Source organism: Notamacropus eugenii, chromosome 2 (genome assembly GCF_028372415.1).
Source record: "Notamacropus eugenii isolate mMacEug1 chromosome 2, mMacEug1.pri_v2, whole genome shotgun sequence".
Classification (NCBI taxonomy): Eukaryota; Metazoa; Chordata; class Mammalia; order Diprotodontia; family Macropodidae; genus Notamacropus; species Notamacropus eugenii.
In genome coordinates, this window is record NC_092873.1 from 464,636,661 (window position 1) to 464,650,596 (window position 13,936).

At 46.5% G+C, this 13,936-nt stretch overlaps 1 protein-coding gene across 2 annotated transcripts in view; it reads right to left on the minus strand.

Annotated features, from left to right (window-relative positions):
* KIAA1614 (KIAA1614 ortholog) overlaps nt 1–13,936 on the minus strand; it is a 52,628-nt gene that overhangs the window by 21,924 nt on the left and 16,768 nt on the right. For both annotated transcript variants that reach the window (XM_072648480.1, XM_072648479.1), the window contains exons 4-5: nt 8,434–8,583; nt 4,058–5,685 (exon numbers count right to left, since the gene is read on the minus strand). In XM_072648480.1, the coding sequence (XP_072504581.1) occupies nt 4,058–5,685; nt 8,434–8,583 (1,778 nt within the window). The remainder of the gene's footprint in view (nt 1–4,057; nt 5,686–8,433; nt 8,584–13,936) is intronic.

A 13,936-nucleotide genomic window follows, 5' to 3' on the forward strand; every position in this document is an offset into this window, starting at 1 on the left:
TTCGTGGTAGCAAAGAATTTGAAATTACAGAAGTAGCCGTCAAGTAGGGGACTGCTGAACAAATTAGGATATATGACTCTAATGGAACACTTTTGTGCTGTAGCAAATGAAGAAATAGATGGTTTTTAAAGGAAGGGAATAGGCATTAATATTGTGCATACTATGTGCCCGGCACTAGCAGTATGACCTGCGTAGAGTGAAGTGACCAGAACTTGAAGAACAATTTATACAATAATGTCAGTATCATAAAAACAATTTTGAAAGTCTTAAAAACTCTGATCAATTAAATGGTTAGCCATGATGCCAGCAGACTGACAAAGAAGAATGCTACCCACCTCATAACACAGAGATGATGGACTAGTATTCAAAATAAGACATGCATTGGCCAATGCATGACCAATGTGTGACCAATGTAGGAATGTTCTGTTTGTATGTAATACAAGGATTGTTTCCTGCCTTCCTTCCCCACCTTCTTTCCTCTCTTCCTCTCTCCTTCCTTCATTCTCTCTCTGTGTGCCTCCGATCTCTGCTCTGCTGGGATGTTGTTTCTCAGGGACTTTGGCTAGCTTTTTCTTTCTCACTTCCTAGGGTGCTTTCCAGTTCCCCTGGCTTCCTTCCAATCTCCACTTAAATCCCACCTTCTCAGGAAGCTTTCTCTGGTGCCCTTTAATGACGGTGACTTCTCCCTGAGATCACCACACATTTACACCATTTTCTCCTCCATTAGGAGATGAGCTCCTTGAGGGTGGGGACTGTGTTTTTGTCTTTCTATGTATGCCCAGTGCTTTACATAGGACTTGGCACATAGTGATCACTAAATGAAGATTTGCTGATTGGCTGAGGGCCTGAGAGTAACATACAGGCCTCTGGTCTGAAGTTTCCCTGTGAAATGTAGATCCTGATGGGTTGGGTGCTCTCCTCCATGGGAGTCTACACAAGCATGAGTTGATGAAGGGAAATTATAGTTTCTTCTTGATCAGAAAAGGTAGAGCTCAGCATGGGTAATGGAACTGGCAATTCACATTATTTATTACGTCCTGTCTGAAATTTATCACTTCCAGTCAAACCATCATCTAGTTAGAACAAAGATAAAAATTCACACCAAAATAGAACATCTAAAGATAAGAAGATGCTTTGGACAATTCCAGCAATAGCAGTATGACTCATTCAAGTGAGTTGTAAACAGTGAAAAGTGAAAAATGGAAAAAGCAAAGATATTGGACTTCATCATCAAGGTCGCCTGGGGAAAAAAAGTGCTGGTGTAAAACAGTCACCACAGTGAAGAGGCCAGGTCAGCCCCCAAAACTGACTTAGCCAGGAGACCCAGCAGAAAGATCATCCAAAGGCAGCACCGGTTTAGAACACAAACTCATCTGTAAAACCCAACAGAATATTATCAGCTGTTATAATAAAAAGCCGAAAGAGAAAGGAAAGGAAAAGAAATCTACAGAAATCTTGGTGTGACCCAAACGAGCCATATCATCTCAAGAGACACTCAGAGACAAAAATGGTAAGAGACGGACATTAGCAAATTTGTCATTGTTTCTATGGGGAAAGAGACCGGACTTGTGATTGAATTGTTACAAGAACTCCTAGGTGAGGAAACCTCCATCCACCAATGTAGGTTGGCACTTTCTCTGCAACCTATTGTCTTAGAGAGTTGCAACTGAGAAATTAAGTAACTTGCCCATGGTCACACAACCAGCCAAGTCTTCCTGGCTTCAAGGTTTGATCTCTGTGTCATGCCAGCCCTCACCATTCCTATAACAATCTTTTTCATTAACAATGACAGAAGAACCATTACCTATGGGTCCTAAGACCTCCATCTCCCCCAGAATACTAGCAAAGTAGAATATCATGTAGGAAGACAAAATGTGGGGAAAAGACTGGACCAGATCAAGACTGTATTGTGGAAATGATCCACCTTCCCTGAAAGCTGTGAGCTGTTAATTCGCAGGTTATTTCAAGGCAGGGAGAATCCCAAAGGAATGCAGAATATCATAAAAAACAAAGAAAACATTAGGAGCCCCCAAAAGGTAATTGAAAGAACATTAAAACTACTGACCAATATGCCTTCTTCCTCATTTTATAAGATCTCTATGGGCATGTTCTTCATGTATACCGAGGGTATCTCTGATAAAAATATGAGAAGAAATCAGACAGGCCAAGACAAATCATTCTGCCCTATCCTAAAAGTCAGTTAGTTGACTGGAGGACTCCAAGGATATAAGGCCACCTGCCATTTTTGTTTTTTGTGGGTTGCAAAATGCAGCCATCCAAGCTGTCTGGAGTGTGTTTTAAGATCATTCAAGATTCTGTGACCAATATGACCAAAGAGGAGCTCAAGAAGCTCTGATTACTCACAGCATTTTTAAAAGCACAAAAGACAAACTACCAGCTCTGTGGAGGAGGAGAGCACCCAATCCGCACAATGGGCTGTCAGATCCAGAAATCTCAGCAGCACCCAACCCATCAGGATCTACATTTCACAGGGAAACTTCAGACCAGAGGCCTGTATGCTACTTTCAGGCCCTCAGCCAATCAGCAAATCTTCATTTAGTGATCACTATGTGCCAAGTCCTATGTAAAGCACTGGGCATACATAGAAAGACAAAAACACAGTCCCCACCCTCAAGGAGCTCATCTCCTAATGGAGGAGAAAATGGTGTAAATGTGTGGTGATCTCAGGGAGAAGTCACCGTCATTAAAGGGCACCAGAGAAAGCTTCCTGAGAAGGTGGGATTTAAGTGGAGATTGGAAGGAAGCCAGGGGAACTGGAAAGCACCCTAGGAAGTGAGAAAGAGAAAGCTAGCCAAAGTCCCTGAGAAACAACATCCCAGCAGCGCAGAGATGGGAGGCTCTATTTCTTGAGGAACCACGTGTGCATGTTGCCCTTGTGTTTTAAACTGGATAAAGCCATGACAAGGCATCGGCACCTCATCCAAAGCTACAGAGGTCTGCTTATCTTTCTCTGCCTCCCCCTGCTACCATTATGACATTGCCAAGTCTTGGTGCTCAGTCTGCCCAGTAGGAACCTGGAGTCACCTTCTCTTTCCTTGCTAAATCCCCCACACCTAATGCCAAGCTGCTGGCCAGAGGCAGTCAAGTCTTCTGGTGCCAAGTTCTGTATTCTGCCCACCCCACCACCCTCCCTTGCCTCTGGGACACCTTCTGCTTGTTTCTGAGGGGCCTGAGAGGTTGTCCCAGTTAAGACTCCAAGACAATTGAATGAGAAGAAGAAACCAGAGTGTTCTGGTTTCTAGCTCCAGAAACTGTAAATAAAACTCAGTGATTCCCCAAACTTTGGGAGCTGTGACTCTTTATCCTTTGAGTGATCAATATCCTCCAACAGTCACGCACAACACATGGTATAGCAGGAAGAGCCTAGGACAAAGGCTGGGTTCTCCTGCTGACTCTGCCAAGAGCTGGTTAGCTGACCTCAGGCACTTTCTGTCTGGGCTTTAGGTTCCTCAACCACAAAAATCCATAGAAAGTGAAGATTCCCTCCAATTCTAAAAACAGATCATAGCTCTAAGGCTGGAAGGGCCCTTCAAGGGCATGTAGTTCAGCTCCCTTCCCCTCATTTGACAGTTGAGGAAACTGAGGCCCAGATAGTGGATCACAACATCAAAGATCTATGGTGGAGAACACCTCAGAGGTCATCTGGTCAGAGCAGATTGATCCCACTGATCCCAGACTGATGGCTGGGGCCATCTTATACAATTTCCTTATATTTACAGATGAATAAACTGAGGCCCATAACTATGCAGTGACTTTCCCAAAGTCTGCAGGTGACAGAACTGAGATTAGCACTCAGACCCCATGATTCCAAGTTGAGTGCTTTAGGTTTCACATGCTAGGTCTTTAAAAAATAGAAATGAATTAAAATTAATTTTGGTTCAAGATTTTTCTGAAGACTTTTGTGTGAAACCTCTGACCACCTTGGAGTGACATGTGTAGGGTATATAGAACCCACGTTGGGACTCATCGCTCCAATTCAGGTTTTTTTCCAGGGCTGCTGGGGCTGAGCAGACCTTCATGGATAGAAATCTCTTACCATCTCTGCTTTTCCCAGTGGAGAGTTCTGGCTCCAGGCTGGGTGGACCCTTCACCCTCTGACTTTCTCTTGTGCCTCTTCTCTGGACATTGAGTTGCTCCCGTGGCCCAATCTTGTTGAAGTCACTAGTGGCTGGGACCAGCAGATGGTGCTTAATCTTGGGGGGGCTGAGCTGGTTTTCCCCTGGAGTTACCCCTCCCAACTCTGCATCACTCTCCCCTAGGGAAAGCTGGTGAGCATCCATTGGGTCCCTCTGGTTGTCTGGCCCAAGGGTCCGGGCCAACACAGCCTTCCTGTAAGGCACAGGTGAGGATGCTTTCTTCACAGGTGGGGGAGTAGGAACCCAAGTCCCTAGTATGAAGGGTTGAGCTGGCTTCTTGGCTTGCTGGGGGGAGTCATGGTTGGATCTTCTTGTGGGGCTTACATGATTGTGAGGCTGGGGGTAGGAGGCTGTAGCGCTTTTGAGGTCTTGATTCCCTGAAATCTGGGCTTCTACCCCTGGCACAGATAGTGCCAGCTGCTGAGAAGAGGCCATGGTGTTTGATGCCCTACATGGAGTTTGAGTATCTTCTGTCCATTTGCAGCTCTGTCCGGCAGTGGCTAGTGGAGGAGGCACTACTGTCCTCTGGTCCTCTTTAGAAATAGTTTTGGCCTCGGGGACAGGTTGCTTAGGACCATGGCCTTCTTTGGGAAGTGAGGATCCTTCAGGGGCAGTTCTTCTAGCCTCTTCAAATCTACCCCCCACCTCTACTTGGTTGTCCCAGATCTGGGGGCCCTCAGTCTTCTCCATTTCAGTTTCCCTGCCTCGTTTCTGTGTTCCTCCAGCCCTGCGGCCCCTCAGGTGGCCACTTCCTCGGGCTTTGCCCCTATTCCTGCGGTGAGGGGTTCCAGCTTCCTCGCTATCTGTCCTACAGCTGTCTGAAGTATCTGTGCTATCCAAGGCAGAGTCCACCTCATCGGGGTAGGTGACCTCTCCAATGTACGTCTCTCGAATGTGCTCTGTGTGGAGACGCTGTCGGGATGGGAGGATCCAGATTGGGGAGGCAAAAGACTCTGTTTGAGGAATGCCCTGACCTTTTTTCATACTCCAAACATTCCCTCTCTCCTGGCTGTGGCTCCTGCCTGGGGGCATCTTCCTCTCTGTAGGAGGTACGTCTAGATCTTGAGGCATCCCCTGAATGTAGGAGCCACATGTATGACATGTTCCCTCAACATTAAGTTCCTGTACTTTTCCAGGCAGGCCCCTTCTACCCAACCCCCCTGTACTCCCTTTGTTCGGTGGTCCCCAAAAGGCCTCATCCCCTTGAGTCTCTCGGGCATGGAAGTCACCATTGATATAGTTGGAGAGGTCAGGCTTAGAGACCAAGGGTCCTTGACCCAGGGACCGGAGCACAGAGTCCAAAGCCCTTCTCTGAGGCTGTTGCAACCTCTCCTGATATCGGACCTCAGCATCTTGGGCAGACTCATCTTCGAAGCGGACCCTGGATGGGGAGGGGCCTCGTTTCCTCCTCTGCCCACAGCTGGACTCCCCACTGGAAGAGTCACTCAGGCTCCCACCATAGGGGGCATCTCCATCTCTGAAGGCAAGGGTCACCCTGGAGTTCTGGCCTGCACCACTATTAACGTCCCTGGATTAACAACAAGAGCAAAGAGATTAGGGCCATGAGGAAAGTGATGGAGGAAACAGGAGGGTAGACTAGCAGGATCCCAAGCTAGCTCCCCATCTACCCGGCACATCCCAGTCATCGGCATGCTTATGAGAGTGGGTTGTGAGTCCACAAAGTGACACTGTTTGTGCAATGTTGAGTGGGTCACAGCAAACCATGCAACTTTACCAAACCATAGAGTCTGACCCTCCATCTGAAACTGGACAAAATGAAAGTCATTCTGGCTCAAAGAGACTTAATCTGAAATGTCAAGACATTGATCATAGGATTGGAAATATAAAGCCAGAAAAGTCTTTCCAAGTCATCTAGTCCAGCCTTTTCTCATAATGTAGTTGAAACTGTGATCTAGGGAGATTAAGTTACTTGCCCATGATGATATATTAATCAAGTGACAGAGTCAGGATTTGAACCCAGCATCTGAAGGAGGCTTCATGGGCTCCCATTGTCATCACGAGGATCAAGTACCAACTCCTTAGTCTGGCATTCAAGACCCTCCGTAATCTGCCTCCACTCTACTTCCAGACCCAACATACAGACTCTGCCCCATCCAGAATGATGTCTACGGAACATGCCATGTGCATTCCTATGTCCTTTCTTATTCTTACATCATCCACCCTCCCCCATCTGATTCCCCTGGAATAAGCTGGAGGGGGAGTCGTCGGTACAATTCTATCACAGGCTGCATCTGAATGATTGCCCAGAAATGGAAACGAAAGGCAACATGGATATTTGTGACTGTGCATATGTGTGCACATGTTAGAAAATGGTGCAGACATGCATGTGGAGGGAGGGGGATTTGGATGTGTGCAGGTAACTTTAGTAATGCCCGATTTCATTCAATTCAGGTTCAGCAGGCATTAGATGCCGTGAGTGTACTGGAACTAATACTAGTTATTCACATGTCTAGAATACTTTCTAGGTCACAAAGCACTTTCCTACCTATGAGGAAGATAAATCAAGTATTTTTTGTCTCCATTTTACAGATGAGAAAATTGGGGTTCCGAGAGACATTGAAGTCCATGGATAACCATGTGAATTCACGTGGCTGCCTTAGACCATGCTGGTTATATCCTGACTATCATTATAGTATGAATGACACTTCCAAGGAATGTCTGACCCCATTACCCTTCACTTATATTATACTGATAGATGTCGCTGTTGTATCCTCCCCAGAAAAATAAGAATTCAACCCAACACTTCTGGTGTGCTCAAAGAGCAGCATGGTCGGCCTTACTGGGAAACCTAGGATGAGTAATAGCTCTTGAGACACTTACGCTCTTACAGGGAAGACAAGGCGTGTAGACAAGTACAGGAGCTGGGATATGAAGCCTGGTAGCATCACTAGAGGCACAAAACAGGGGTTAAGGAGGCAACTTCCTATTTGGCTGAGAGTACCAAGGAAGGCTTCATTTCAAGGGGATGAGGCATCCCAAGGGGACTTTTGACATCCAAGGAGTAGGGCTAAAAAGGGGGAGGGCATATCTGAGGATATATCCTCTCCTGTCTCCATCCCAGGAGAGTGATGGAAACAGTCTTCTCTCTTCTAGGCTGCATCTATGTGTGTGTGTTCGTCCTTCATTGCCAAACAAGACCATGCCATCAGAAAAATAATGACATGACTTCCACTTGATTTTATTTTGAGGGAGGGAGGGCTGCACCTAAAGGCCATCTTGAACTATGTCCAATTTAGTAAAATAAAGCTCAGGATTTAAGGCTACTTTTCAGGGAAGATAAGCAGATCTCTCTGCCTAGCCAAGTCAACAAATTAACAAGCATTTTTAAAATTACCTCCTCTGTACCAGGCTCTGTAAGCCCTGAGCCTATCTCCAGAGATTCCTTAAGGCTGGTCAGGGAAAAGGAATCAGCTTAGGCTCTGGGCCGGCCAGAGGTCCTGAAGGATTTCAGTAAACAGCCATTTTATTTTCCACCTTTTCTGATTATGGATCTGATAAAGGTAAAAGTGCTGGCTACCAGAGGTGCTCAGCGAATCCTTGCCAAGTGTGGTTCAGCATCCCTAATGATTTTATGAGAAGTTTCAGGGAAGAACTGAGAGGGCGTGGGTTTTTTGTGAAAAATCCTCCAGGAGGAGGGTCTTTTCTAGGACAGAGTCAGAAAGAGTTTAGGGGGAGTTTCTAGATGGATAGTTCCCTCTCGAGAATGCCAGAAAGGAGAAGGGAGAAATCAACATGGCAGAGTAGAAAGCACTTGGCCCTGAAGCTGGAGAAGTCAGGCCTGAATCCTGGCCTGGCCTCTTATTACCTGTGCAGCCTTGGCAAGTCATTTAACCTTGGTTCCTCAACTGTACAATGAAGGGATTAACATGGAAAGGGCCTTTCATCTCTAAATCTATCACCCTGTGACGGATTCATTGGTCAGGAGAAAAAAAACCATCAAATGATCTCATTCAAATTGTAAGCTAAATACATACACCCCTATCAGTGTCCTGGTTGTGTGTGCTTGTTTTGGGAAAAAAAACCACTGGTGTGAGGGACAAGATGACAAGAGTGATGTATGCAGGAGAGACAGGCTACCCAGGCTACAGGTCAGCTCCCACGTGTATATGAAGTAAGAAGAGAGAGACACCCAGAGAAAGCAGCCCACCAGGGGCTGCCTTGGCAAAGACTCCCCATTCATCTTCCCAGCCCACCCCCCATCTTCCTGCCTTGAGCACACCCAAGATTCAGCACCCACATCTCTATCTACACTCACCTGCCAGGGAGCCGGGGGACCACGGCGGGAACGATGTCGTGGCTGGCCCGGAGAGGGCTGGTCCTGGCCTTCATGCGACCCTGCTGGAGGAGCAGCTTGGCTTGCTCATGCCCGGGATTCAGCAGCAGCTCCTGGTTCGGAACAAAGGCCCTACAGCCGAGGGGAGGCAGGCAGGCCCACCAGGAGGGGGGCCAGGGAGAGAGATTAGAGAAAAATAACACGGATTAGAAGTGGTTTAACAATGACAAGGTTCCGGCTGGGCAGCGTGTCCCTCATGTTTCCTGAGCTGCTGTGCTCCTTGGACCCCACGCTAGAGGGCATGCATGCCATGTCTATGGCACTAAGAATAGGGTAACTTGGAAAAGGAATTGCAGAGAAGACTGTCATTCAGGCATAGGTTTGATTCCTCCCAATTCTGTAAATTGGCATGGTTTAGGATATCTCCATAGGGCCAGACCCAGAACCCCTTGTAATTCTCAATCAACCACTAAGTGTTTATTAAGCCCGTACTATATAGGTGCTCACTCTCCTTTGGCTCTACTGACTCCCTAGGGAAGGAAAGAGATGCTGGAAATGGTTTTGGCTGTGACAGTAACAGTAAGAAAGGATACTAATCCATCCACTAAGTGATGAACATTTATTAAACTCCACTGTGTATCAGGTACTGTACCATGCACAGCGAATACAAAAATAGGTGATACAAAGGCCAAATGCGGGAGAAAATAAGCAAACCAATAAATGCAAACAGGTTATACACAGAATAGACAGGAAATAATTAAAAGGAAAGGCATTAGAACTCGGGGAAGGTTTCCTGTGGAATGGAGGATTTAGTCAGGTTTTAATAAGGGATGTATTCAGAGATCCGCCACCTTTCACTTCCCTAACATTTCCCGATTCCAGCGTCTCAAACCTGGCAATACCAGGGGTCCTCCTCATTCAGCATATGAGGAAACTGCAGCAGCTCAAGGTGAATCAGGGCAGAAGAAGAGCCAGCTCTCCTGGCCCTCAGGCCCTTTGGGTGCCACCAATACAATTCCATGCACTACACAAGCATAGATTAAGCACCCACCAGGGGCTAGACCCTATGGATACAAAAACAAAAAACAAAAAAAAAGACTAGTCCCTGCTCCTAAGAAGCTTATATTTTGTTATGGATATATAAGTAAATAGAGGAATATAGTAAACAGAGTCATTTGAATTATCACCTAGGAAGATCAGGGAAGGCTTTCCAGAGGAGGTGGTTTATACCACCTGAATGAAGCTAGGCCATGTAAGGGACAGGCAAGTTGAGGCCGGGATATATTCTAGGCACAAAGGGCCCCTTAGGCAACTTCCCAGAGGTAACAGATGAAGGCCCCTTTCACTGACCTGGACCCCCATGCTTCCTGGAGGTTGTTTGTGATGGTAAACTCCTAGCAAGTGACTTCAGAATCCCTGGGCCCAGGCTCTGCCAAATGACCTCTGCCTCTCCCAGACACCTGAGAGTAAGAGGAAGGGCCATCTCAAAAACTTTGGAGAGGTCATTGGACAGAAGCCAGCCCAGAGTTCTGATTTTTTCATCTCTGCTCTGTAAGATCATACTGCATTAACAGTCCTGGGTTGAGCTCACCCTTACCAGGAATAAAAGACTTCTTAATAACAAATAAAGTAAATCAATAAAATTATACTGAATTATATATCAATTAAATAAGCAATTATATTAATTAATATGAAGATAATAAAACAAATGACTTAAATAATGAGACAATTAAATACAACAAACATTTAGGCGCCTGCGATGTGCCAGACAGTCTTCTAGGCAATGGGGACATGGAGAAATCCAAAGGGCAGAAACAACCCAGACTTTCACAAACATAGTCTATCTAAGAGCCCAGGTATCTGCATCCAAAGTCTGTCTTAGACAGAAGAGAGTCTCTTCTTACTATCAGTTTGAAGGAGAAAGGACCAAGATGGTTCCCCGGGAAACCCTATGACATGAGAGCACACAAAGTGGGACAATAGTGTAGAATGAACAGTCAGCCTGCCCTGAAAGCTCTGCCCAGGCTGGGGCATTTCATGTGCAAAGGTCCCAAGGGAGTATCTCTAGACTTTCCAGCCATCCAGTCTTCATGCCTTACCAGCAGCCTGGCAGCCTCATCTCACACTCAGAATTCAAGTTCCCCATTGGTTTGCATCTCCTTCTCTCCCTTGGTCCTGGACCCAGCCCCCCCACTTCTCCATTACCTCTGCATACCCTGTCCGTCACACTCCGCATCTTCTTGCTCTAGTTCTGAGAGCACCAATTAAATCCAGACTGGAAAGGGGGCGTCTCTGTTCCCTCTCATTTCTCTGTCCAAAATACTCTTCCAGGGAATCCAACTCCTCTTTGTGGGTGGTCTCCCTTGATTAGAATGGGAGCTTTTTTGAGGGCAGGCTCTGCCGACCTGTTCCTATTTGTATATAGTAAATGCCTAATAAATAAGTAAAAAGCCTTTTTAATTCACCTTGTCCATTCACGGACTGAACCAGAAGACCAAGGTTCTACTGTTATTTCCTGGCTTTGTGACCTTGGAAAAGTTGCTTCAATTCTTAGAGGTCCAATTTTCTTCCTTTTAAAATGGGGACATTTCCTATCCCTCCCTAGGGCTGTTCTGAGCATCCAACATGATCATGTAGAGGGTGGTGCATTGGAAACAGGAAACGGCATTGTAAATGTATGGCATTTACTGCCATTCTGAGAGCTCACAGAAGGGGAAAAGAGGCTGACTTCAGTGTAGCCGCAGCTTCTGGGCCTACGGCTGTGCTCCTGTCAATATAGGCTGCTTTCTGGAGGGTGCCTTCTAGGCAGGCAGGCTTTTAATTGGGAGCCTGGCAGCAGTGGTAGAGATTGTGTGGGTGTGAAAATGAAAGCCCCAGGTCTGCCGCCAGCACTGATGCCTGCTGCAGGAGCCCACCCCATCCCTCCTCCCTGCTCAGCTTTTTCTCCTCCATGCCAATCAGCTTCTCCAATAACTCTGCCAAGGACAGCTGTGTTCCCCGAGGGCCTAGCTCTGACAGTGGAGATAATCAGCCGGCCAGCCCAGGAAGATGCCCACGTCAAGCTGTAGGCCTTTGGCAGCTGGCAGAGGCACTCCAGAGCCCCTATGAGGCTCCCCGCTGTCTGGGGGTGTTCATCACAAAGACTGCCAGTGATGACACAGGGCTTTGGTGCACCCTGATCCTGCAGGGCCTTGGCAGCCAGCTCCACTTTGCTCAGCCTCCCGTCTGCCCTCTTTTGTGATCACCATTCTGTCCCTGCCACTGCCAACACCATGGCTATGCCTTTCATCGACTGTGGACAAAGCCAGCCTCTCCACTGATTAGGAAAGCACTTTTCCCCCCTTTTTTCTAGGGAGCCTGGAGGCAAGTTAGAATGACAAGTCTGAAAAAAATCTTCCTTGAGAAAAGTAGCTAAAGGAAAAAGGGGGAGTCAGTGATACTACCTGGGGGACTGGAGACCAGCCACCTTTGAAAAGCTGGGGAGCCTGTCCTTTGGGCATGCTCAGTGTCAGGAGGGAAGGGGCTGTCCTTGTGCCTGACTGATAGAAAAGACAGAGGCTGGCAGTGATTCTCAGAGTGAGTGTATGTGTGTGTGTGTGGTGGGGTGTTATATACACATGTGTGGTGAGTTTATGAGTGATGTGTATGTACATGTGGGGGAATCAGCCCCTATGCTCCCTTCTGACATAGGAGAACAGTTCTAGACATGGAAGGGGTTTCAGAGGTTGGACAACCCTCTCATTTTACAGACAAGGAAACTGAGGCCCAGAGAGGTGAAGTCACCCAAGGTCATAAAAGGAGGAAGCATCCATCATAGGCAGGATGTGAACCCAGGTCCTCTGACTCCAGGGCCAATACTCTTTCCATTATGCTTAGTCATGGCATAAGAGTTTCAAGCTACAGCATCCTAAAGAGCCATCTGGTAGCAATGTGGTTCAGCACGGTATCTGCCTCCTCCCAAGGACAGGATATGCCTCCTGCCTCAGAGCATCATCTATCGCTCTCCCCTGTGCCTAGAGTGTCTCCCATCTCCTCTTGGGTTCCAGCTAAAACCCCACCTTCTCCAGGAAGCCTTCTTTAATCCCAGTGCCTTCTGTGTATTCATCCTTGTTTGAATGTGTGTTTGCTGTCTCTGTCATTAGATTGAAAGCTCCTTCCACAACCCCAGTGCTGAGCACTGCACATAGTTGGTGCTTAATAAATGTTTATTGTCTGACTCCTCACAGAAACCTATTTCCATCCATATTCTGGGGTATACTCTTCTGCAGGAGTCTTTCCAGTCTTAACTTAATCCTAATTTCTTTCAAATCAATTCAGCTAAAAATATATTGAGCAAGGTGAGGTGGGAAAAGAGATGCAAAAGTCTTTGCCATTTCAAGGAGAATTAATTTATCTTAAATGTGGGTGGAGGAGTATGTAGTTCCAGCTTCTTGGGTCTCTGCGCTCTAGATCCCACAAGCCTCAGATCCTCTGAGAATAACTCTGGGCCCAGTCTTGCTCACTGGCTCTTTCCCCTCCCCCCTCCTCCAACCACCATAAGCTGCTTTACTAGGTCACTTCCAGCACGGGCATGTATCCTCCCCAGGTTCAGAGAGCCAGGCCTGAACAGTTCCATTCCTTAGCTGTAGCACCTTCCCCAAGTCAGGCAGGTCAGATCTCACATAGGGAAAAAAACCCAAACCAAAGCAAACCTCAGGCCTTACTGCCCTCTGAGAAGGGGGTGGACCACATACTGCTCTGCTTGGGCAGCCACTCTCCTCCTTCCACTGAAAATAATCAGCTTAAATGATTACTGCAGGGAAACTAGAATTTAACTCTCTCACTTCTGAGGGAGGAATATTATAGGGGAGGTTTAATACCTTCCAGATTTTCAACTACTACACAGCACTGAAGGGAGAACATCATATTCCAGTAAATACTTCAGTTTGTTGCTTAGCAGGCTCCCGTTCCTTTTGGCATAATGGAAGCTTTAAGGGTCCCAAGGAATGGAGGGTTCATGCAGCCATCGATGTGTGAATGCAGGAAACATCTGCCGTATAAGGAATGGTTTTTCTGTACTGGAGATTTTTACTATTTACATTTTTATAAATATATATATATAAATAGTAAAAATTAGTGACTTCATTTGACTTGTACTAATAGGTCTATAAGGTCTATATTATATACATATATACATATATGTGTGTATACATACATATACATACATACGCACACACACACACACACTATTGCCATACTATTTACCAAATATGATGATATATATTAGAACAGTTAGGTGGCTCAGGAAATAGAATGCTGGGTCTGGAGTCAGGAAGATGAGTCTTCCTAAGTTCAAATACACCCTCAAATACTATCTGAGTGACCCTGGGCAAGTCACTTAACCCTGTTTACTTCAATTTCCTCAATTGTCAGATCAGCTGGAGAAGGAAATGGCAAACCACTCCAGTATCATTGCCAAGAAAACCCCCAAACTTGTGAAGAGTCA